The sequence below is a fragment of the Oncorhynchus nerka genome, linkage group LG1 (assembly GCF_034236695.1).
Source record: "Oncorhynchus nerka isolate Pitt River linkage group LG1, Oner_Uvic_2.0, whole genome shotgun sequence".
NCBI lineage: Eukaryota > Metazoa > Chordata > Actinopteri > Salmoniformes > Salmonidae > Oncorhynchus > Oncorhynchus nerka.
In genome coordinates, this window is record NC_088396.1 from 33,432,341 (window position 1) to 33,458,790 (window position 26,450).

The 26,450-nt window shown below is 43.4% G+C and overlaps 1 protein-coding gene across 1 annotated transcript in view; it reads left to right on the forward strand.

Annotated features, from left to right (window-relative positions):
- The first annotated feature begins 303 nt into the window (after positions 1–303).
- cerkl (ceramide kinase-like) overlaps positions 304–26,450 on the forward strand; it is a 164,783-nt gene continuing 138,636 nt past the window's right edge. Inside the window, exons 1-2 of the mRNA XM_065018341.1 lie at positions 304–784; positions 24,230–24,463. Of these exons, the coding sequence (XP_064874413.1) occupies positions 433–784; positions 24,230–24,463 (586 nt within the window). The 5' untranslated portion in view covers positions 304–432. The remainder of the gene's footprint in view (positions 785–24,229; positions 24,464–26,450) is intronic.

Consider the following 26,450-nt stretch of genomic DNA (forward strand, 5'->3'; position numbering starts at 1 on the left):
TTACTGGGTGACTTTCACTTTTACTCGAGTCATTTTCCATTAAGATATCTTTACTTTTACTGAAGTATGACAATTGAGTACTTTTTCCCACGCTGATTTTTGTTCAGTACCTATAGGTTCACAGCTTCTTAAACTGATGTAATGCTCTATCCGTAATAAACGTAGTCGTTATGTATTATTTATCAAAGTAGCAAAGTCATCTTGGTCCCATATGTCATCCATTAGATGCAAGTGAGCAACTTCAAGAAATAAACTATGGAGATGCAGGCGCATGACCGGGAGGGACGGCCACGGGCGCGCGAGGCCGAGGGGGAAGTTTCAACTGGCGGACCTGCCATAATAACCTTACCCTCGCGGGCACGCGCCCACCCAGTAAATAGTCTCCAAGGCACCATTCCGAAAATTAGACTTTACTCTTATCGTATTTAAATCATGTTTGAATCCCCTTTAAAATCAAATGCACGGAACGCTTGGTCAGAGAGCCAGGAGGAGTTGAGCGAGACGGAACCGGTGTCGCCCGTGAGTAAAGGAACCCGTGGGAAGAAGAAGAAAAACAGAAGGCAACAACCACAACAACAAAAAAACGAGAAACGCTCGGTCTCAGCTCCCCAGCTTTGCGGGGAGGAGTCGTTTGATCGGGAAGATGAACAGTCAGAGAAACGGTACACCGATTACGACGAACCGATAGTGAGAGGGATATTTCAAATAGGGAAGAAGAGTCACGACGTCCTTCTGACATCGACGAGGGTTACATGGAGTCCTATTCAGCCAGAGACCCCTACAGGTGAGCTCACTGTGCCAGCCTGCTGGTGTGTTGGTTTCTTCTGACAGTGATGCAGCCGACTGTAGCACTAGCATACAACGGGGAGTTGATTCATAAACCATAGTATTTTAACATGAAAACACAGGTATTCCATTTTCACAGCTTTAGTGAAACAGAATGTTCATGCATTCGATAAATTCTCATGAAGTGACAATGTCAGAATAAGCTGGATGAACATGTAACTAACCTACAGCTACATGAAACAAGATTAGCCCACGATTGAGTAGCTGACCGGAGAAAATGAGCTACATCAATGACGTAGTGCAGACCATACTTGGCTGAGGCGTCAGCTATAACATTTAAAGAAGGCTTATTAGGCTATTGGCTGGCTCAGCTCTACAAGTGGTCGAATACAATTTAAAATAATGTATTTCGGCCTACAGAAACATAACACAACACAAAGTAGCCTAGTATTTCTTCCAGCAGAACATGCCTGCCTATAAGGCGCATGATATCACTCTCACTTTAAGGTAGATGACCATTAACCGAGCCTCATTATCCTACAGCAGGGGCTGGCCATTGACTGTGCTCTTCCGTTTATGTCACCGTTGACAAGGAGAGATGAAATTGATTTTAGACTTATCTTTGACATAGCTTGACAACTAAAGAAACAGAAGTTTTGAACCATAAAGTTTTGAATATTGATAGGTAGGCTAAGCAACTATAGTAGATTAGCAACAGTTAATAGGCCTAGCCCTACATCAAATGTTGTAAACAAATACTGTATGTGTAGGCCTACAGGAAGCTACCTTGTTTAATAACATCAATATTGAATTCTCCGAGCTGTTTGCATAGAACCCCCCCCACACACACACCACTGAAATAGATTACTAAAAGAGAGAAAGTGTCCGTTGCCAGAAAGTCATGTGTAACAGATGTGTTGGTAATAGACTCCGTCTCTGACCAGCCGGTCGACTGTTCTGAACACCTAAAGCACGGCATCTGGCGCTACTGTGGGCAGTTAGGATGTGTCACAAATGGCACCCATTTCCCTACATAGTACACTACTTTTGACCAGGGCCCATAGGGCTTCTGTCAAAAGTAGTGTACTGGGTAGAGAATAGGGTACCATTTGGGATGCAACGCTAGAATATGTCCAAGTAAAGGATACTAACACATTGCCATCTGCATCTCCACATTGAAGGATGGATACAGGAGACATCGTGATCATCATGGGGTGGTTTAGGAAGCCCCACTTGGTTACATTTTTAACATCCTGAATGTAAATGTATTGTTCTTTTTTAAATGTGCAAATACAGATGAACATTTGTATTCCATCACATTTGTTTTTAAGATTTACAATTTTACTTAAGTTGAATTATATGAACACTTTTCTATACAAAGATAACTTCTCATAGTTTTAATTTTCACATAAAAATATTAACTTTTCATGATAATCAATTTAAATTCTAGCAGTTTCTAATGTCCAGTCAGTCTTCATAAAAATGATGAAAAGCATCCATAATGGTTGATCCTGAGTTGAAACGTTTCCATCCAAATAAAATCAAGACATCTGAAACATATGGGAGAGTTTGCAATAGACATTCAAACTCTTTATGTTGTTGTTTGTTGTTTTACAGTATAGATTTCATGCCTCAAATAATCAATTGCCTAGTAACACGACCTTGCCAAGCTGCACTGCTTCTTGACACGCTGCTCGCTTAACCCGGAAGCCAGCCGCACCAATGTGTCGGAGGAAACACTGTACAGCTGACGAAAGAAGTCAATGTGCATGCGCCCGGCCCACCACATGAGTCGCTAGAGCTCGATGGCACAAGGCACAAGGACATCCCGGGCCGGCTAAACCCCCCCTAACCCGGACTACGCTGGGCCAATTGTGCTCCTCTCAGGAGGTCCAATTTTGCTTAAGCTTTAGAGGTAATACTTTTTGGTTATGTGTAATCCAAGATAATGTTATTTAGCCAGCACTCCCAGAAAGCATCAGTCTAATAACCCCCTATGGCTGATAACAAATGCTCAGAAAAAATTGCCACGTCTGATTTGCTGGAAGTTCTCGATTTGATGGGTTCTGCCCGGGATAGCAGATCCTAACAGGGGTCTCAATCATCACATGAAATACAACTTACAACTTACAGTTGCCTGTATATCTGGCATGCAGAAGTTACCCTAATGTTCAAAGATATACAATGTTGTGGAGTTTTTAATTGACAGAAAATAAGCTTATGTTATTATTGAGGAATAGGTAATAACAGGTATTTAATGAGGTAGCCTACTGAGCCTATTCTGAATTCATGTACTTATTATATAGCGTGGCAATTCTTTTTGCAGTAAATATTCTGCAGTTCTATCACGCTTGCAATGATATCCGAGGGGGAAGAAAACAGTCTTCATTGTTTGCAGTAACTTCTTTGTTGTTGTAATATCGCAAATAGACGTTTCACCGTCACGGAATCCATCTTTAATAGACAGTATCATCCCATTTCTTATTCTGTATGCATCAACTCACCACAGACAGATAATATTCATAGTGAATTCTAATTCCATGTAAACATACTGAAGTGTTGTGTTTTCCCAGAGGCTCCTACAGATGTAGGATCTTCATTTGAGCCAGTTTGCTATAGCAGAAAAAATAATCCTGCAGCGATAGGAAATGTGAATTATTATGTGGATTCTAATTAATGGACATTTTTGTAGGGGTTGATAATATTTTTGAGTGGAAATGATAAACTTAGAAGCACTGACTGATGTTATCTGTGTGATGTACTGTATGAGTTCATGCCTCCAAATCTAATTATATTTGTCACATGCTTCGTAAACTACAGGTGTAGACTAACAACAATGCAGAGTTAAAGATATAATAAAAATAGAAATAGTGACATGAGGAATAAATACACAGTGAATAGCAATAACGAGTAAAAATAACATGGCTATATACACTGAGTGTACAAAAGATTAGGGTAGGGTTAAACATTAGGCTTACCTTTCTAATATTGAGTTGCCCTTTTGACCTCAGAACAGCCTAAATTTGTCGGGGCATGGACTCTACAAGGTGTTGAAATCTTTCCACAGGGATGCTGGCCCATGTTGACTCCAATGCTTCCCACAGTTGTGTCAAGTTGGCTGGATGTCCTTTGGGTGGTGGACCAATCTTGATACACATGGGAAACTGTTGGGCCTGAAAAACCCAGCAGCATTGTAGTTCTTGACACACTCAAACCCGGTGCACCTGGCACCTACTACCATACCTCGATCAAAGGCGCTTAAATATTTATTCTTGCCCATTCACCCTCTGAATGGCACACGTCCACAATCCATGTCTCAATTGTCTCAAAGCTTAAACATCCTTCTTTAACCCGTCTCCTCCCCTTCATCTACACTGATTGAAGTGGATTTAACAAGTGACATCAATAAGGGATCATAGCTTTCACCTGGATTCACCTGGTCAGTCTATGTCATGGAAAGAGCAGATGTTCCTAATGTTTTGTACCCTTAGTGTACATGGCTATATGTATATACACGTAGCTTAGCGCTTAGAGCGTTGGGCCAGTAACTGAAAGGTCGCTGGTTTGAATACCCGAGCTGACAAGGTGAACAATTTGTTGATGGGCCCGTAACCCTAATTGGCTCCAGAAGCACCGTACTACTATGGCTGATCCCCCCCCCCCCCCCTTTTCACAATAAAACATATTTTGAAAATGTATTTATACCAGCACTGAGTCGATGTGCAGGGGTACTTGATGTGCAGGGGTAATTGAGGTAGCTAGGTACATAATGGTAGGGGTAAAGTGACAAGGCAACACGATAGATAATAGACAGTGAAAGCAGTGTATGTGGTGAGTGTGTGTGGCATCAGTATTCATGTATGCGTGTGTGTGTGTGTGTGTGTGTTGGGGCGTCAGTGTAAGTGAGTGTGCTGAGCCGTACTCACCACTAGTGATGGGGGGAGAAAATCGATACAGTTACATATCAGAATATTTATTTTGACAATTTCCTTAATAGTTTGTTCTCCATCTTATTTTTAAATAGGGAGCCAATTTATTTTAATTAAAACATTATTTAAAAAAAAAAATGACTGATAAAAACTGTCTGTCTGCAGCAGACATGTGGCAGGCAATGTGTTTGAAACACTGAATCGCAATAAAATCACAGTATTGAATCGCAGTACATATAGAATCGTGAGAATCGCAATACATATAGAATCGTAAGAATCGCAATACATATCGTATAGTCACCAAAGTATTGTGATATCGTATTGTGAGGTCCCTGGCAATTCCCAGCCCTACTCACCACCCTCTGTAGCACCTTGCGGTCGAGTGCCTAGCAGTTGCCATACCAAGCGGTGATGCAGCCAGTCAAGATGCTCTCAATCGTGCAGCTGTAGACCATTTTGAGGATCTGAGGGCCCATGCCAAAATCTTTCCAGCCTCCTGACGGGGAAGAGGCCCTCTTCTGTCATGCCCTCTTCACAACTGCGTGGGTGTGTGTGTGGACCATGCTAATTCATTAGTGATGTGGACACCGAGAAACTTGAAGCTCTCGACCTGCTCCACTACTTCCCCATCGATGTGGATGGGGGCGTGTTCGGTCCTCCGTTTCCTTTAGTCCACGATAAGCTTTGTCTCGCCAAAGTTATTTCAAATTAATAATCAGAAATATTATGGATTTTAAACTTTTAAATGCATATAAGTGTCTCATCGGCTGAAAGCTTACATTCTTGTTAATCTAGCTGCACTGTACGATTTACAGTAGCTATTACAGCGAAACATGCCATGCAATTGTTTGAGGACGGCGCCCCACATCAAAATGTTTTTCCAACAGGCACAGGTTTCATACATTCACATACTGTATGTTCAATAGGAAACCGATTTTAGCAGGTGCGTAATGTCTTCATGGCACGAGCTAACACAAATTTCCAAGACTGTGTCCTTCTACTAAAACTGATATTTCTTATTTGTTTTTGAAGTTACAAGCCTGAAACCTTGAACATAGACTGCTGACACTCTGTGGAAGCCATCGGAATTGCATCCAGGGGGCTAATTTTCAATATGACATTTCTCTTGCATTTCTAAGAGGATGGTCTCTCAAAAAAAATCTGTTTGGTTTTTCTTTGGATGTTCTCCTACCATATCTATTGTGTTATATTTTCCTACATTATTTTAACATTTCTACAAACTTCAACGTGTTTTCTTTCCAATGGTACCAATTATATGCATATCCTGGCTTCAGGGCCTGAGCTACAGGAAGTTTACTTTGGACACGTCATTCAGGCAGGAAGTGGAGAAAAAGGGGCCTAGCCCTAAGAAGTTTTAAGGGAGAGGTTGTTATCCTGGCACCACACTGCCAGGTCTCTGATCCCATCCCCATAGGCTGCCTCATCGGGGTCTGTGATCAGTCCTACCACCATCGTGTCGTCAGCAAACTTGATGATGGTGTTGGAGTTACAAGTCATGAGTGACCAGGGAGTAAAGGATTGGACTAAGCACACACCTCTGAGGGGCCCCTGTGTTCATGGTGTTGTTACCTACCTGGCCCGTCAGGAAGTTCAGGATCCAGTTGCAGTGGGAGGTGTTCAGTCCCAGGGTCCTGAGCATGGTGTTGAGCTTGGAGTGGACTATGGTGTTGAATGCTGAGCTGTAGTCAATTAACAACATTCCTACATACATTTGAAGTCGGAAGTTAACATACACTTAGGTTGGACTCATTAAAACTCGTTTTTCAACCACTCCACAAATGTCTTGTTAACAAACTATAGTTTTGCCAAGTCGGTTAGGACATCTACTTTGTGCATGACACAATCATTTTTCCAACAATTGTTTACAGATTATTTAACTTATAATTCACTGTATCACAATTCCAGTGGGTCAGAAGTTTACATACACTAAGTTGACTGTGACTTTAAACAGCTTGGAAAATTTCCGAAAATGATGTCATGGCTTTAGAAGCTTTTGATAGGCTAATTGACATAATTTGAGTCAATTGGAGTTACCTGTGGATGTATTTCAAGGCCTACGTTCAAACTCAGTGCCTCTTTGCTTGACATCATGGGAAAATATAAATCAGCCAAGACCTCAGAAAAACAATTGTAGACCTCCACAAGTCTGGTTCATCGTTGGGAGCAATTTCCAAATGCCTGAAGGTACCACGTTCATCTGTACAAACAATAGTATGCAAGTATAAACACCATGGGACCACGCAGCCACCATACCTCTCAGGAAGAAGACGCGTTCTGTCTCCTAGCGATTAACTTACTTTGCTGCGAAAAGTGCAAATCAATCCCAGAACAACAGCAAAGGACCTTGTGAAGAGGCTGGAGGAAACAGGTACAAAAGTATCTATTTCCACAGTAAAACGAGTCCTATATCGACATAACCTGAAAGGCCGCTCAGCAAGGAAGACGCCACTGCTCCAAAACCGTCATAAAGAAGCCAGACTACGGTTTGCAACTGCACATGGGGACAAAGATCGGACTTTTTGGAGAAATGTCCTCTGGTCTGATGAAACAAAAATTGAACTGTTTGGCCATAAGGACCATCGTTATGTTAGGAGGAAAAAGGGGGATGCTTGCAAGCCGAAGAACACCATTCCAACCATGAAGCACGGGGGTGGCAGCATCATGTTGTGGGGGTGCTTTGCTGCAGGAGGGACTGGTGCACTTCACAAAATAGATAGCATTATGAGGACGGAAAAATGTGGATATATTGAAGAAACATATCAAGACATCAGTCAGGAAGTTAAAGCTTGGTCGCAAATGGGTCTTCTAAATGGACAATGACCCCAAGCATACTTCCAAAGTTGTGGCAAAAAGGTTTAAGGACAACAAAGTCCTCACCTCAATCCTATAGAACATTTGTGGGCAGAACTGAAAAAGCCTGTGCGAAATAGGAGGCCTACAAACCTGACTCAGTTACACCAGCTCTGTCAGGAGGAATGGGCCAAAATTCCCCCAACTTATTATGGGAAGCTTGTGGAAGGCTACCCAAAACATTTGAACCAAGTTAAACAATTTAAAGGCAATGCTAGCAAATACTAATTGAATGTATGTAAACTTCTGACCCACTGGGAATGTGATGAAAGAAATAAAAGCTGAAATAAATCATTCTCTCTACTATTTTTCTGACATTTCACATTCTTAAAGTAAAGTGGTGATCCTAACTGACCTAAGACAGAGAATGTTTACTAGGATTAAATGTCAGGAATTGTGAAAAACTTGAGTTTAAATGTATTTGCCTAAGGTGTATGTGAACTTCCGACTTCAACTGTCGGTATTCCTTTTGTCCAGGTGGGTGAGGGCAGTGTGGAGGTCAATAGAAATTGGGCCTTCTGTTGGGGTGGTATGTGAATTGGAGATGGTGCAGAGATCATGTTGAACAGATCATCTGGTCAGAAGGAATGGTCTTGACTGGATCATAGAGGACAGTCAAGCTTTTATTATATTTAGGCTTCTGTATGTTGCTAAGCCCCTGGCTACAGCAGAGACTAAATGGCATGTCAAATATGCCACTTCATTTCTCAAATGCCTCTTATTACATGATAGGCACCTGAGGAAACAAGATCAACTCACAATTTAGAACAATAGAAGATTAGTTACATTTTTCAATCACAATTTAGATTGACACACATAGCATTTGTTTTTTCGAAATGTAATTTTATTTTTTTCACTCTGGCCTAGATATCTTTTGGTCAGGATCAGTTCCTAAGAGAGGGATATGATTTCTCTGGCCAGTTCAGTTGTGGGTAGTCAGATGTTGAAGTGAGATGTATAAATAGCCTGTCATCCCCAAATCCCTGAGACAGTTCTAGGCTCATCAGAAACCTCAGTCCCCACTACTGGTCAGCCTGGACAGCCTAGTCCCAGTTTTCTGAGTTTAATTACTCCACAGAGGTTTTTGGTAGTGTCTAAAGAAAGTCACATTTATTTTAGTCTAGAACAGAGTCCTATTTTGAAACATTAAAATGTATTATGGAATAGAATCTATGCAGTATGTCCAAGCTTGAAAACCAATGAGGATAATTGGGATTTCAGTTTACTTCATGAATAAACAACTACAATCCCTTCTTATACAGTGCCTTGCGAAAGTATTCGGCCCCCTTGAACTTTGCGACCTTTTGCCACATTTCAGGCTTCAAACATAAAGATATAAAACTGTATATTTTTGTGAAGAATCAACAACAAGTGGGACACAATCATGAAGTGGAACGACATTTATTGGATATTTCAAACTTTTTTAACAAATCAAAAACTGAAAAATTGGGCGTGCAAAATTATTCAGCCCCTTTACTTTCAGTGCAGCAAACTCTCTCCAGAAGTTCAGTGAGGATCTCTGAATGATCCAATGTTGACCTAAATGACTAATGATGATAAATACAATCCACCTGTGTGTAATCAAGTCTCCGTATAAATGCACCTGCACTGTGATAGTCTCAGAGGTCCGTTAAAAGCGCAGAGGAGAACAAGGAACACACCAGGCAGGTCCGAGATACTGTTGTGAAGAAGTTTAAAGCCGGATTTGGATACAAAAAAATTTCCCAAGCTTTAAACATCCCAAGGAACACTGTGCAAGCGATAATATTGAAATGGAAGGAGTATCAGACCACTGCAAATCTACCAAGAACTGGCCGTCCTTCTAAACTTTCAGCTCATACAAGGAGAAGACTGATCAGAGATGCAGCCAAGAGGCCCATGATCACTCTGGATGAACTGCAGAGATCTACAGCTGAGGTGGGAGACTCTGTCCATAGGACAACAATCAGTCGTATATTGCACAAATCTGGCCTTTATGGAAGAGTGGCAAGAAGAAAGCCATTTCTTAAAGATATCCATAAAAAGTGTTGTTTAAAGTTTGCCATAAGCCACCTGGGAGACACACCAAACATGTGGAAGAAGGTGCTCTGGTCAGATGAAACCAAAATTGAACTTTTTGGCAACAATGCAAAATGTTATGTTTGGCGTAAAAGCAACACCCTGAACACACCATCCCCACTGTCAAACATGGTGGTGGCAGCATCATGGTTTGGGCCTGCTTTTCTTCAGCAGGGACAGGGAAGATGGTTAAAATTGATGGGAAGATGGATGGAGCCAAATACAGGACCATTCTGGAAGAAAACCTGATGGAGTCTGCAAAAGACCTGAGACTGGGACGGAGATTTGTCTTCCAACAAGACAATGATCCAAAACATAAAGCAAAATCTACAATGGAATGGTTCAAAAATAAACATATCCAGGTGTTAGAATGGCCAAGTCAAAGTCCAGACCTGAATCCAATCGAGAATCTGTGGAAAGAACTGAAAACTGCTGTTCACAAATGCTCTCCATCCAACCTCACTGAGCTCGAGCTGTTTTGCAAGGAGGAATGGGAAAAAATGTCAGTCTCTCGATGTGCAAAACTTGAGACATACCCCAAGCGACTTACAGCTGTAATCGCAGCAAAAGGTGGTGCTACAAAGTATTACTTAAGGGGGCTGAATAATTTTGCACGTCCAATTTTTCAGTTTTTGATTTGTTAAAAAAGTTTGAAATATCCAATAAATGTCGTTCCACTTCATGATTGTGTCCCACTTGTTGTTGATTCTTCACAAAAAAATACAGTTTTATATCTTTATGTTTGAAGCCTGAAATGTGGCAAAAGTTCGCAAAGTTCAAGGGGGCCGAATACTTTCGCAAGGCACTGTATATATAACATAGAACACTATTGTCAGCATAAATCTCAGGCTTGAGGTTTGAGGCTTGATGGCTAATGCAACATGAGCATGTGTAGGCTACATAGAAGTTGAAATATGAGCATGTGTACAGTCGTGGCCAAAAGTTTTGAGAATTACACAAATATTAATTTTCACAAAGTCTGCTGCCTCAGTTTGTATGATGGCAATTTGCATATACTCCAGAATGTTATGAAGAGTGATCAGATGAATTGCAATTAATTGCAGTCCCTCTTTGCCATGTAAATGAACTGAATCCACAAAAAAAAACATTTCCACTGCATTTCAGCCATGCCACAAAAGGACCAGGTGACATCATGTCAGTGATTCTCTCGTTAACACAGGTGTGAGTTTTGACGAGGACAAGGCTGGATATCAAATCAAATCAAATTGTATTTGCCACATACACATGGTTAGCAGATGTTAGTGCGAGTGTAGCGAAATGCTTGTGCTTCTAGTTCCGACAATGCAGTAATAACCAACAAGTAATCTAGCTAACAATTCCAAAACTACTACCTTATAGACACAAGTGTAAGGGGATAAAGAATATGTACATAAAGATATATGAATGAGTGATGGTACAGAGCGGCATAGGCAAGATACAGTAGATGGTATTGAGTGCAGTATATACATATGAGATGAGTATGTAAACAAAGTGGCATAGTTAAAGTGGCTAGTGATACATGTATTACATAAGGATGCAGTAGATGATATAGAGTACAGTATATACGTATACATATGAGATGAATAATGTAGGGAACATTATATTAGGTAGCATTGTTTAAAGTGGCTAGTGATATATTTTACATCATTTCCCATCAATTCCCATTATTAAAGTGGCTGGAGTTGAGTCAGTGTGTTGGCAGCAGCCACTCAATGTTAGTGGTGGCTGTTTAACAGTCTGATGGCCTTGAGATAGAAGCTGTTTTTCAGTCTCTCGGTCCCAGCTTTGAGGTACCTGTACTGACCTCGCCTTCTGGATGATAGCGGGGTGAACAGGCAGTGGCTCGGGTGGTTGCTGTCCTTGATGATCTTTATGGCCTTCCTGTGACATCGGGTGGTGTAGGTGTCCTGGAGGGCACGTAGTTTGCCCCCGGTGATGCGTTGTGCAGACCTCACTACCCTTTGGAGAGCCTTACGGTTGTGGGCGGAGCTGTTGCCGTACCAGGCGGTGATACAGCCCGACAGGATGCTCTCGATTGTGCATCTGTAGAAGTTTGTGAGTGCTTTTGGTGACAAGCCGAATTTCTTCAGCCTCCTGAGGTTGAAGAGGCGCTGCTGCGCCTTCTTCACGATGCTGTCTGTGTGGGTGGACCAATTCAGTTTGTCTGTGATGTGTACGCCGAGGAACTTAAAACTTACTACCCTCTCCACTACTGTTCCATCGATGTGGATAGGGGGTGTTCCCTCTGCTGTTTCCTGAAGTCCACAATCATCTCCTTAGTTTTGTTGACGTTGAGTGTGAGGTTATTTTCCTGACACCACACTCCGAGGGCTCTCACCTCCTTCCTGTAGGCCGTCTCGTCGTTGTTGGTAATCAAGCCTACCACTGTTGTGTCGTCCGCAAACTTGATGATTGAGTTGGAGGCGTGCGTGGCCACGCAGTCGTGGGTGAACAGGGAGTACAGGAGAGGGCTCAGAACGCACCCTTGTGGGGCCCCAGTGTTGGGTGGAGGTGATATGGTCCTTGACTAGTCTCTCAAAGCACTTCATGATGACGGAAGTGAGTGCTACGGGGCGGTAGTCGTTTAGCTCAGTTACCTTAGCTTTCTTGGGAACAGGAACAATGGTGGCCCTCGTGAAGCATGTGGGATCAACAGACTGGGATAGGGATTGATTGAATATGTCCGTAAACACACCAGCCAGCTGGTCTGCGCATGCTCTGAGGGCGCGGCTGGGGATGCCGCCTGGGCCTGCAGCCTTGCGAGTGTTGACACGTTTAAATGTTTTCCTCACGTCGGCTGCAGTGAAGGAGAGTCTGCATGTTTTAGTTGCGGGCAGTGTCAGTGGCACTGTATTGTCCTCAAAGCGGGCAAAAAAGTTATTTAGTCTGCCTGGGAGCAAGACATCCTGGTCCGTGACGGTGCTGGTTTTCTTTTTGTAATCCGTGATTGACTGTAGACCCTGCCACATACCTCTTGTGTTTGAGCCGTTGAATTGAGATTCTACTTTGTCTCTATACTGACGCTTAGCTTGTTTGATTGCCTTGCGGAGGGAATAGTTACACTGTTTGTATTCGGTCATGTTTCCAGTCACCTTGCCCTGATTAAAAGCAGTGGTTCACGCTTTCAGTTTCACGCGAATGCTGCCATCAATCCACGGTTTCTGGTTTGGGAATGTTTTAATCGTTGCTATGGGAACGACATCTTCAACGCACGTTCTAATGAACTCGCACACCGAATCAGCGTATTCGTAAATGTTGTCGTCTGACGCAATACGGAACATATCACAGTCCACGTGATGGAAGCAGTCTTGGAGTGTGGAATCAGCTTGGTCGGACCAGCGTTGAACAGACCTCAGCGGGAGCTTCTTGTTTTAGTTTCTGTCTGTAGGCAGGGATCAACAAAATGGAGTCGTGGTCAGCTTTTCCGAAAGGAGGGCGGGGCAGGGCCTTATATGCGTCGCGGAAGTTGGAATAGCAATGATCCAAGGTTTTTCCAGCCCTGGTTGCGCAATCGATATGCTGATAAAATTTAGGGAGTCTTGTTTTCAGATTAGCCTTGTTAAAATCCCCAGCTACAATGAATGCAGCCTCCGGATATATGGATTCCAGTTTGCAAAGAGTCAAATAAAGTTTGTTCAGAGCCATCGATGTGTCTGCTTGGGGGGGAATATATACGGCTGTGATTATAATCGAAGAGAATTCCCTTGGTAGATAATGCGGTCTACATTTGATTGTGAGGAATTCTAAATCAGGTGAACAGAAGGACTTGAGTTCCTGTATGTTGTTTTGGCCACACCACGTCACGTTAACCATAAAGCATACGCCCCCGCCCCTCTTCTTACCAGAAAGATGTTTGTTTCTGTCGATGCGTGGAGAAACCAGCTGGCTGCACCGTCTCCAATAGCGTCTCTCCAGTGAGCCATGTTTCCGTGAAGCAAAGAACGTTACAGTCTCTGATGTCCCTCTGGAATGCTACCCTTGCTCGAATTTCATCAACCTTGTTGTCAAGAGACTGGACATTGGCGAGGAGAATGCTAGGGAGTGGTGCACGATGTGCCCGTCTCCGGAGTCTGACCAGAAGACCGCTTCGTTTTCCCCTTTTTCGAAGTCTTTTTTGGGGTCGCCGGCTGGGATCCATTCCGTTGTCCTGGGTGAAAGGCAAAACACAGGGTCCGCTTCGCGAAAGTCATATTCTTGGTCGTACTGATGGTGAGTTGACGCTGCTCTTATGTTCAGTAGTTCTTCTCGACTGTATGTAATGAAACCTAAGATGACCTGGGGTACCAATGTAAGAAATAACACGTAAAAAAACAAAAAACTGCATAGTTTCCTAGGAATGCGAAGCTCTGTCATGCTGATTGAGTTCGAATAACAGACTAGAAGCTTCAAAAGAAGGGTGGTGCTTGGAATCATTGTTCTTCCTCTGTCAACCATGGTTACCTGCAAGGAAACACGTGCCGTCATCATTGTTTTGCACAAAAAGGGCTTCACAGGCAAGGATATTGCTGCCAGTAAGATTGCACATAAATCAACCATTTATCGGATCATCAAGAACTTCAAGGGAGCGGTTCAATTGTTGTGAAGAAGGCTTCAGGGTGCCCAAGAAAGTCTCCTAAAGTTTATTCAGCTCCGGAATCGGGGCACCACCAGTACAGAGCTTGCTCTGAATGGCAGCAGGCAGGTGTGAGTGCATCTGCTCGCACAGTGAGGCGAAGACTTTTGGAGAAGCCATGAGTAAAGAATGGTACCAACACATCCTCCGAGAGCAACTTCTCCCAACCATCCAGGAACAGTTTGGTGACGAACAATGCCTTTCCCAGCATGATGGAGCACCTTGCCATAAGGCAAAAGTGATAATGAAGTAGCTCGGGGAACAAAACATCAATATTTTGGGTCCATGTCCAGGAAACTCCCCAGACCTTAATCCCATTGAGAACTTGTGGTCAATCCTCAAGAGGCGGGTGAACAAACAAAACCCCACAAATTCTGACAAACTCCAAGCATTGAATATGCAAGAATGGGCTGCCATCAGAATGGGCTGAATGGGCTGGCCCAGAAGTTAATTGACAGCATGCCAGGGTGGATTGCAGAGGTCTTGAAAAAGAATGGTCAACACTGCAAATATTGACTTTGCATCAACTTCATGTAATTGTCAATAATTTCAATATGAAATGCTTGTAATTATACTTCAGTATTCCATAGTAACATCTGACAAATATATCTGAAGACACTGAAGCTGCAAACTTTGTGGAAATTAATATTTGTGTCATTCTCAAAACTTTTGGCCACGACTGTAGGCTACATAGAGGTTGAAATATGAGCATGTGTAGGCTACACGGAGGTTGAAATATGAGCATGTGTAGGCTACATAGAGGTTGAAATATGAGCATGTGTAGGCTACATAGAGGTTGAAATATGAGCATGTGTAGGCTACACGGAGGTTGAAATATGAGCATGTGTAGGCTACATAGAGGTTGAAATATGAGCATGTGTAGGCTACATAGAGGTTGAAATAAGAGCATGTGTGGGCTACATATAGGTTGAAATATGAGCATGTGTAGGCTACATGGAGGTTGAAATATGAGCATGTGTAGGCTACATAGAGGTTGAAATAAGAGCATGTGTAGGCTACATATAGGTTGAAATAAGAGCATGTGTAGGCTACATGGAGGTTGAAATATGAGCATGTGTAGGCTACATAGAGGTTGAAATATGAGCATGTGTAGGCTACATGGAGGTTGAAATATGAGCATGTGTAGGCTACATAGAGGTTGAAATAAGAGCATGTGTAGGCTACATATAGGTTGAAATAAGAGCATGTGTAGGCTACATAGAGGTTGAAATATGAGCATGTGTAGGCTACATGGAGGTTGAAATATGAGCATGTGTAGGCTACATATAGGTTGAAATAAGAGCATGTGTAGGCTACATAGAGGTTGAAATATGAGCATGTGTAGGCTACATAGAGGTTGCAATATGAGCATGTGTAGGCTACATATAGGTTGAAATAAGAGCATGTGTAGGCTACATATAGGTTGAAATAAGAGCATGTGTAGGCTGCGTACATGTTCTGAGACCAAAGTTGTTGACATTTTCAACAAGCCTTTGTTTTTCATCTGTAGTTTAGGATTGACAGGGAATCCCATGCTGAGGTCCTATAGTTGTGTCTGCTATTGTCTTTGACTGGTGATGTATACATCTGCTCCAGGCCACACAGCAGAGTCTATGTTTAGCCCATATTTTATGGGTCACGGCTGTATAAAGGCCAGATCAATACAACACGTAGTTGACAAACATATAACGTAGAGCCTCTCCTCTCTCCTCTCTAGAGTCTGACTATAGATATATATTATATATATAGATATATATTATATATCCACTATGTCTCCAGAGATCTTATCTGAAAGATAGATAAACCTGTGGGGGCAGTTTAATCCTGAGTACATTTTGGGAATACTCTAACATTAACAATGAGTGCTGAAAGCAGTCATTCAATTTGTGATATAATTCAGTATAGTCATATAATTGTGATGAAAAGTTGGATGTCATCCATCATGCCTTTTAATCTGAACACAAAATACAATAAAACATGATAATGTGACATTGATGGAATTCTTTCGGCCCTTAATGTGGTGTCCCGCAACGCTCCATATAAGGGCCTCACTTGTTCCTGATACACAGTACCAGTCAAAAATTTGGACACACCTACTCATTCAAGGGTTTTTCTTTATTTTTTAAAACTATTTTCTACATTGTAGAATAATAGTGAAGACATCAAAACTATGAAATAACACATATGGAATCAGGTAGTAACCAAAAAAGTGTTAAACAAATCAAAATATATTTTATATTTGGCATTCTCTCAACCAGCTTCGTGAGGTAGTTACCTGGAATGCTTTCAATTAACAGGTGTGCCTTGTTAATTTGTGGAATTTCTTTCCTTAATGCATTTGTGACAAGGTAGGGGTAGTATACACAAGATAGCCCTATTTGGTAAAAGTCCATATTATGGCAAGAACAGCTCAAATAAGCAAAGAAAAACGACAGTCCATCATTACTTTAAGACATGAAGGTCAGTCAATCTGGAAAATATCAAGAACTTCAAGTGCAGTAGAAAAAAACATCAAGCGTTATGATGAAACTGGCTCTCATGAGGACTGCCACAGGAAAGGAAGACCCAGAGTTACCTCTGCTGCATGGGATAAGCTCATTAGAGTTAACTGCACCTCAGATTGCAGCCTAAATAAATGTGTCACAGAGTTCAAGTAACTGACACATCTCAACATCAACTGTTCAGAGGAGACTGCATGAATCAGGCCTTCATGGTCAAATTGCTGCAGAGAAACCACTACTAAAGGACACCAATAAGAAGAGTCTTGCTTGGGCCAAGAAACACGAGCAATGGACATCAGACCGGTGGAAATCTGTCCTTTGGTCTGATGAGTCCAAATTTGAGATTTTTGGTTCCAACCGCCGTGTCTTTGTGTGATGCAGAGTAGGTGAATGGATAATCTCCGCATGTGTGGTTCCCACGATGAAACATGGAGGAGGAGCTGTGATGGTGTGGGGTGCTTTGCTGGTGACACTGTCAGGGATTTATTTAGAATTCAAGGCACACTTAACCAACACGGCTACCACAGCATTCTGCAGCGTTACGCCATCCTATCTGGTTTGCACTTAGTGGGACTATCATTTGTTTTTCAACTGGATAATGACCCAACACACCTCCAGGCTGTGTAAGGGCTATTTGACAAAGCAGGAGAGTGATGGAGTGCTGCATCAGATGACCTGGCCCCCACAATCACCCAACCTCAACCCAATTGAGATGGTTTGGGATGAGTTGGACTGCATAGTGAAGGAAAAGCAGCCAAACTGTGCTCAGCATATGTGGGAACTCGTTCAAGACTGTTGGAAAAGCATTCCTGGTGATCCTGGTTGAGAGAATGCCAAGCTTATGCAAAGCTGTCATCAAGGCAAAGGGTGGCTACTTGAATAATCTAAAATGTAAAAATATACTTTGATTTGTTTAACTGTTTTTTGGTTACTAAATGATTCCATATGTGTTATTTAAAAGTTTTGATGCCTTCACTATTATTCTACAATGTAGGAAATAGTAAAAATAAAGAAAAATCCTTGAATGAGTTGGTGTGTCCAAACTTTTGACTGGCACTGTGTGTTAATATTTGTTTTACCCCAAAATGAATCTGATCAACTCAATCAAACAATGACAGGCACACTGGTCCATAGAAATACTGTAGAATTAGAACAGTTCTGATATATCTTATATCTCAAAACTCTTCTCCCCAGCCTGGCTTGTGTCTTTCTCTGTCGAACATGATTCTGATTTGAAACGATATGATAGGTACACCCCTTCATTTGGGGCACAGTGAGGAGCTCTCGAAAACGTAATTGCTGCCAGATGGAGACAAGATTCCCCCCAACACTGCTCCTGCTTGCAGCAGACGGGGCAAAGCATATCATGTACTGTAAATAATGTATTGTTAATGTATGGACACGACGCATCAATTCAAAACCCATTTTCAAACATGCATTTCATCTGATATCAAGAAATGACTCGGTTTTCAAAAGTTTTGGATATATTACAAAGATATTCTCAGATTTGCCTTTTTTTTAACCATCTGTACATTACAGTAGATGTGTAAATATGAATCTGTTGGGTTCTTCTTCATTCAATGTGTTAATTTGTGATAAACAACAATGGCTACAAGACAAAGAGCAGTTTAAGGAGAATAAAAACGTGTTTTAGAGATAACTAAGACATAGTTATCTCTAAAACATGTTTTTCTCCTCAGATGAAACTTCTCTTTGTCTTATTTCAGATGTAGCTGCTGTTGTTTCGTACAGTAGAGTGCTCTGAGTCCCAGATGAGTTTGTTGTGTTGACAAGTGTCCAAGCATAGGCAGTCTGTGCCAGGTCAGTGTAACGCTCTTCTTTTCCCCCATGTTGTGTGGGCCATGTGGTTCACAGTGTGGTGCCTAGGATCATATTTTCCACCTGTGCCTTCGGTGGTCTGCCTGCACACACACACACACACACACACAATTTTTAAATTTTTATATTGCTGTTTTGAAGTCCCCAGCAAGCAAACAGAGCAGACGACAGGGTCTGTTTGCGCCCTTTGTGCAATTAGACTGTGACATTGTCAGTCCCAAATGGCACCCTATTCCCTATTTGGTGCACTATTTTCGACCAGGCCCATTGGGCTCTGGTCAAAAGTAGTTCACTATATAGGGAATAGTATGCCATTTGGGATGCATCCCTTGTCTATCTGTCCCTCTTGTAATATGGAGGGGTCACACACATTCTGAACCCTCACTGTGGTTACTGTACTCACTGTACCATTCAGCTAATTAATTTCGACTGTCATAATTTGTGGCGCAAGTATGACTACAAATTAGTCCTCTCAATCTGTCACTTACTCTTCCAACAATCATGATGTAAAGTGTTGATTCGGCTGAGGAAACTACAGGATAGTATTTTCTGGCAAATTCAGTCCATCAATGTATTTTATTTTTATCAATCAAAGTATTTCTACACACACACACACCTGTCTAACACCAACCTCTCAGGTGTTAGGGCGCAGGTTGTAACATAATGACTAGATGAGTAATCCTTTGTATCGTCCCACCCAAAATCTATTTTCTAGAGAGAGAGAGAGAGAGAGAGGGGAAAATGCACCCAAGTCTGTTTTCATTTTCAGTAGTGATGCAGCTTCTTCTATCACCGTCACTTTTAAGATAGATAAAACCTGAATTTGAAAAAAGCATAACAAATATTCCCATCCTCTATAGTCTAGAACATAACATTATATATTATTGAATTGCAATTTAATGCTATGACTTGGAAATGATGAAGGATGATCCATTAAGGACTACATTTGCATCCCATACAAACCAAATCCACCCTTAACTCTTCCTAGTTTCACAGATTTAAGTGCCAAAACCCTAAATAACTCAAACCAAGTTCCAAACATCTCTCAGCCAGCCAACTTTGTTAATGTGAATATGGGCCTGAATGAAGGCATGAGCAGCCCTTTCTGTATGGAGTGAATCTTTATAGGCAGAGCAGAGTAGCACCTGAAAGATTGGACATGTGCAGAAACTGCAAACACAATTAGCGTCAAGCGGATGAGTCCCCCTATAATCCTGTTTACTGTCTGAATCAGGCAGATGTGCCAAGATTGATTCAGACAGGACAGGGTGCCAGCACCAACTTACTGTAATGTTGGAGGTGAGGGAGGGTAGTTTTGGGACAGGGGGGAAATCATAAGCCTAACAGTCCCTCTCCCCGCTTTACCAAAACAACCTCTCTTCCTTTGGTGCCTCTTCCCCTGTACATCACTGTATTGTTGGAGGGGAGAGTGCGAAGGAGGTGGGTGAGGAGGTACACTCTTCCCTCCCCTTTCCCAAAACAATTCACCTACCCCTCTACCCACCCCTCTCTCAGTGGCTTTTACCCCTGTAGGTATATCACTGTTGTTAACACAGCCCTGCTTGTCATTCGGTCCCTGTCTCCAGCCAGCTCTCTCTGTCAGTCGGGGGAGATTATCTTTATTCCCTCTAATTCAATTGACTTGGTTCTTTTTGCAGCCACCAACAATCGAGTGAGATGGAGAAGTTAGATAAATATAATGATATTGAGGAGTTAGAGGAGGAGAAGAAGCCTGAGTATAGCAGACCTGGGTTCAAATAGGCTACTATATGAAATCATTTCAACAAGTACTTTATATTGAGCTGCATCACCCCCTTTTGCCCTCCGCACAGCCTCAATTAGTTGGGGAATGGAATTTACAAGGTGTCAAAAGTGTTCCACAGGGATGCTGGCCCATGTTGACTCCAATGCTTCCCACAGTTGTGTTAAGTTGGCTGGATGTTATTTGGGAGGAGGACCATTCTTGATACACACGGGAAGCTGTTGAGCGTGAAAAACCCAGCAGTGTTGCAGTTCTTGACATAAACTGGTGTGCCTGGAACCTACTACCATACCCCGTTCAATGGCACTTAAGTATATTGTCTTGCCCATTCACCCTCTGAATGGCACACATACACAATCCATGTCTAAATTGTCTCAAGGCTTAAAAATCCTTCAATAACCTGTCTCCTCCCCTTCATCTACACTGATTTAAAGTGGATTTAACAAGTGACATCAATAAGGAATCATAGTTTTCACCTGGATTCACCTGGTCAGCCTATGTCATAGAAAGAGCAGGTGTTCTTAATGTTTTGTACACATTGTATGTACTTTCATTAAACCTGGTGTATTGGAACCAATAGAATAGTCCCACAACTGCAAACCCCGCCCATCTGGCACTTCAGGCAGGCTAGAGCAAATGCTCATGGTATTTGAAAGATTTCAAATGGTATTTGAACTCAAGTCTGAATGAAGCCTGAATACCAGGAACAGATGGTGGCAGCCGGTGTGTCCCGCTCCTCACTGCTCCGTTCAGTAATGTGAGAGGATAGATGGTAGTTAATGTTCTGAAACACTGTCTGAGGAGCAGGCTGGGGCCGGGCCTTGGGATTTTACTAATGAAGAAAGGGTTTCACATGATGGGAGAGGGAATCACAGTCAGGACAGGCCAGCCTTCTTGGACAAAGATTTCAGAGCTGTTAAATTGCAGGAGCGCAGGAGCGCCACAGAGAACAAGACGCTAAAGATATAACGACTCAGGACAAGACCCAGATGTAGACACAGGAGGCGGACAGTTTTAATCTCAGATATTTATTATAAAAACAGGAGGCAGGCAAATGGCAGGTCAAGGGCAGGCAGAGGTCAGTAATCTGAGGCAGAGTCAATCAGAGACAGAACGGCAGGCAGGGTCAGGGCAGGCAGAATGGTCAGAACCGGGAAGACTAGAAAACAAAACTAGAGAACAGGAAAAACGGGAAACACGCTGGAACTACTTAACAGTACAAGACAAACAGAAAACACAGGTATAAATACACAGGAGATAATGGGGACAAATGGGAGACACCTGGTGGGGGGTGGAGACAAGCACAAGACAGGTGAAACAGATCAGGGTGTGATAGTAACTCCCCCCTATGGGCACCACCTGGCGTGGGGACCCTGATATCCCAAGGAACACTCAAAGGGGCGAGAGGCCAGTGGCCGAGCAGGGAAGGGTGGTGCGGGCGTATTCCACCCACACGAGTTCCTGGCTCCAGATGGTGGGATTGTCGAAGACGAGGCAACGAAGAGCCGTCGCAAGGTCCTTATTGGCTTGCTCTGACTGGCTGTTAGACTGGTGTTGGAAGCCAGAGGGCAGGCTGGCCGGATATGGGGCAGTGACCTGGGGCGATGAGGAACATGGAGTGGTTGAAGAAGGCCCACCGAAGCTTGCCCCGGAGTCTTATTCTGTGCACACACAGTGCAGGCGGCGATGAACTCGGAGACGTCAGGAACCATGGTGGGCCACCAAAAATGTTGTCGGACGAAGGCCAAAGTCAGACGGGAGCCAGGATGGCAGGTGAGTCTAGAGGAATGGGCCCATTCCAGGACCGGAGAATGGACAGAGTCTGGGAAAAACATCCGTTTAGCCGGGCTCACCTCTGGGACCCGGCTCTCTATACCCCACATGAGTGCAGCCGCCAGACACGAGGTAGGGAGGATGGTCTCGGGGTCAGACGGTGTGGCAGTGGGGCTATACAGGCATGAGAGCGCGTCAGGTTTGACATTATTGGACCCAGGGTGGTAGGAGATAGTGAAATTAAAACAAGTGAATAACAGGGCCCATCAAGCCTGCCTTGGGTTGAGGCGTTTGAAGGTGCGGAGATATTCCAGGTTCTTATGGTCAGTCCACACTAGGAATGGATGTTCCGACCCCTCTAACCAGTGCCTCCACTCTTCCAACTCCATCTTAACCGCAAGTAATTCTCGATTTGCCACATCATAGTTCCTCTCAGCGGGGTTAAGTCGATGAGAAAGTAAGGCGAGGGATGCAGCTTTTGGTCCCGGGCAGAACGCTGGGACAGGACGCCCCCCACTCCGACGTTGAGGCGTCGACCTCCTACACGAACTGACGGAACAGGTCCGGATGGAATAAGATGGGAGCTGTAGTGAATCGATGCTTGAGGTCCAAAAATACCCGGTCAGCTGCTGGAGACCACGTGAAAGGAACCTTGGGAGAGGTGAGTGCTGAGAGAGGGGAAGCCAGGGTGCTGTAAACCCGGATGAAGCTGCTGTAGAAATTAGCGAACCCTAGAAAACGTTGCAGCTGCACTCTGGATGTGGGTTGAGGTCAATCCACCACCACTCTAACATTGTCAGAATCCATCTGACTAAACTTCAGACAATGCATGTGGTAGAACGGGCTCCAACCCATGATAGATCCAAAAGTCCAGTTGAGCCACGAGCCATCAAAACCATGGCTACATAAGGTGATTTGATGATCAGGAACGGCATAGACTCACTGTGATTACCTGACACTCGCAGGTTGATAGGATCCGTATTGTGGGTAACTCGGCCAGTAGAACGCCCATCCAGCGCAGTAATGTCCATGGGAATAGAGAGGGGTTTTGTGGAGGTACCCAGCTCCGACACCATGGTGGAGTCCATAAAACTCTCGTCGGCCCCAGTCAATGAGCACCCGGAGAGATTTGGACCCGTCACCTCACAGCAGGATGGCATGAAGAGTAAGGAGTAAGAAGAGAAGAGGGGTACGAGTAAGAAGAGAAGAGGGGTACGAGTAAGGGGAGATTGGAAACTCCCCTTACGACTCACCAGCATACTCATCTGCTGATGAGCCTGGTCTTTTAATGGACAGGTAGATATCCAATGTTCTGTAGTACCACAATACAGACAGCGCTTGGTGCTCAGTCTGCGCAAGCGTTCAACAGGAGACAATCTAGCCCTGTCCAGTTGCATGGCCTCCAAAGGAAACGGGTCGACTGCCCTCTGTGATTCCCGAGGGAACTCGGGTGACATCGGATTCTCCCAGCCATCTAGACTTTGGGAACTTCCGTGATTCTTCGGAGGCGAGGTAGGAATCGTGGACGAGCGAGTGTGACCAGGAACAGACCTCCTCTTCCTCCTACGTTCCCGAAGCCGGCCATCGATCTGTAGGGTCAAGGCTATGAGTGAGTCGTGGTCTATGGGCAGCTCCTGGGCTGCGAGCTTCAACCACCTCCGATAATCCATGCAGGAACGTGTCAAACAGGAATTCCGGGTTACAGATACTTTCGGTGGCAAAAGTGTGAAAATCCAGAGTCCTGTGATGTCACGCTCTCTGTCAACACATTAGGAGTAGAACTTAAACACTTAACTTTTAAACCTGGATAAGAGCGCCTGCTAAAATGTAAATGTAAACCTATTATCTCTCAGAACTAGGCTAAGTTGTTTGTTCATGCATAGGCCAAAGTATTTATGGCAGCATCCTAGTAAAGGGCTCCTGCAATATTTGCAATTCAATATTTAGCTATATCATATTCTTTCTTTCTGTGTTTCCTCCAGGTCAATCGGAGATGCTGAGGCGTAAAGAGCACATGGAGCTGAAGGATGTGTTTGTTCCTTAGCTTTTATATACGCTGCCTGTAGCATATAATATCATCTGTCTCTCTGTGTTCCAGGTCAGTCCGAAACTCTGAGGAGGACAGAGTACGTGGAGCTGAAGGATGTGTTTGGAGTGAAGGTGAAGAGACGTCGTTCTGCGGGCCAGGAGACAGGGGGCACTCTCCTGGGCATCACTCTGTTCCAGTGTAAGAAGAAGGGACCCAAGCTGAAGGACCATGCCATTCACTTCAACAACATGAGCGTGGACCACTGTGAGATCTGGTTCAAAAAACTTAAGGAGATACTCAGTGGTAAGTGTCAGTGTCCTTCACAAAAAATACTTTAAACACATAGGACTGATTTCTCTGACAAAGATTGAGCCTAGTTCTAGACTCAATGGTGATTCTGCTTTTTAGTCTAAGGCTAGGCTTAATCTGGGTCGGGTAAACCCATACAGTATTTGGTATGACTGAGTAGTGCATTTTCATGTGGACTGAACCAATGGCCCCAAACTTAATTGTACTACCCCAAGTGGGCCATGGTTTTGACAAATATTTGAACACCAAACATATCAAGCTGTTTATGTTGGACAGCAATTTGCATTGATTTTGTTAAGTGCAACAGCCCACAATGATTTTGAGACAGGCTCATATATTTGGTCTCTTAAAGTTCACTGGTAATAAAGCTATGCATTATCGATCACTATAGTCATTAGGATATCACAGTCTTTTTACAGGTTGTCACACATACAGTCTCCAATATCTTCCTATTGTGATTTTTTACAACTTATTTTAAGCAGCAAGTGAAAAAGATTCACACAGATGTTTTGGTAAAACCTGTGTGGAAATTCAAACCATGAAATATAAAAAAGCAGCACTGGAAATGTCCTGGACATTTGTGTTGCAAGATATGTCATACACCTTAATGACATATTTCCAGACCGGATAAGCTCCTATGTGTTCCAAGCATAGAGATCACATGCTCGGGTTAACACAACACCTCCCAACAATTGCTCACTTTATATCATGCTAACAAACAAGAGGACTGGAAAGGGTCCTTAAGATATTGTTGACGAAACCATTCCAACAGCAGTTAGTAGTTACAGAGGCACCAGAGCCAGCATTATATCTGAATATGACTTCAATATAAGGCTTAGAGTGGCACCACCACCCCTATGTGGTTATTGGCTCTCTGAGTGTCTCCAGGAAGAGACCTCCCATGATGGGGACACCTGTCTCTGAGGGCCATGCTGGGCTGCCCTGGTCCTGACAGCCTGTCTCCCTGTCTCCCCCCATCAGCTCCGTAGAACGACAGATAATTACTAACTACAGGGTGGCCACCATCAACCTGTTCTTCAGGCCCTCATCCTCATTCCACCCTCCCTCCTCCTCTCTTCCACCCTCCCACTCGCCTCCTCTCTCCCACTCGCCTCCTCTCTCCTACCCTCCTCCTCCTTATCCACTACTCCTCCTACCACCTCGTCTCCTTCTTTCCCACCCTACTCCTCCTCTCTCCCACCCTCCTCCTACTCTTCAGGCAATGCCATGGCCGTCACACAAAAAAGTGGCCATTACCAACACCTCTTAATGAATCTACTACATGCTGCCTCCTCAGACATAATATCCTTGACAATTTAATGTCAACCCCAGACATTTTGACTCATGTACAGTGTGTGCAAAGAATGTATGTTGGAGTCTGACTGTTTCTGTAAGTGAGAAACCTGGTTTAGAGATAGCCCTACCAGGTGTAGCTTAGACAACCTAGACAGCCCCAGTTAGTGACACTGTCAGTCTGTGCATAATAAAACCATCTCTCCTTTCACAAGCCTGTCTGCTCCTCTCTGAAGCTCTGTTCCGTCTTCCCTGTTCTGTTCTGTTCCTCAGGCAAAACAAGAATGTGGCACCCTATGCCCTATATAGTTCACTACTTTTGACTAGAACCCCATGGGCCCAGTTAAAAAGTAGTGCACTACATTACCTATGAAATAGGGTTCTATTTGGGATGTAGTACAACTTTGGCACAGCCAACTTTTAAAGCTGTACCTCTCTCAGCCTGAAGAAGATCCAAATCCTTGGCTAAATTCCAAATGGGACCCTATTCTATATATAGTGAACTACTTTTGACCAAGACCCATAGGCCTCTGGTCAAAAGGAAGTGCACTATGTTGGGAATAGGGTGCCATTTGGAATGCAGGCTTTGGGTTTTTGTGTGAGAGGACTGCGAGTACTTTAACATGAATAAATTAACATAATTAAAACAACATGTCTGGAGGCAGCCTACAGGACACTGAATAAGCTA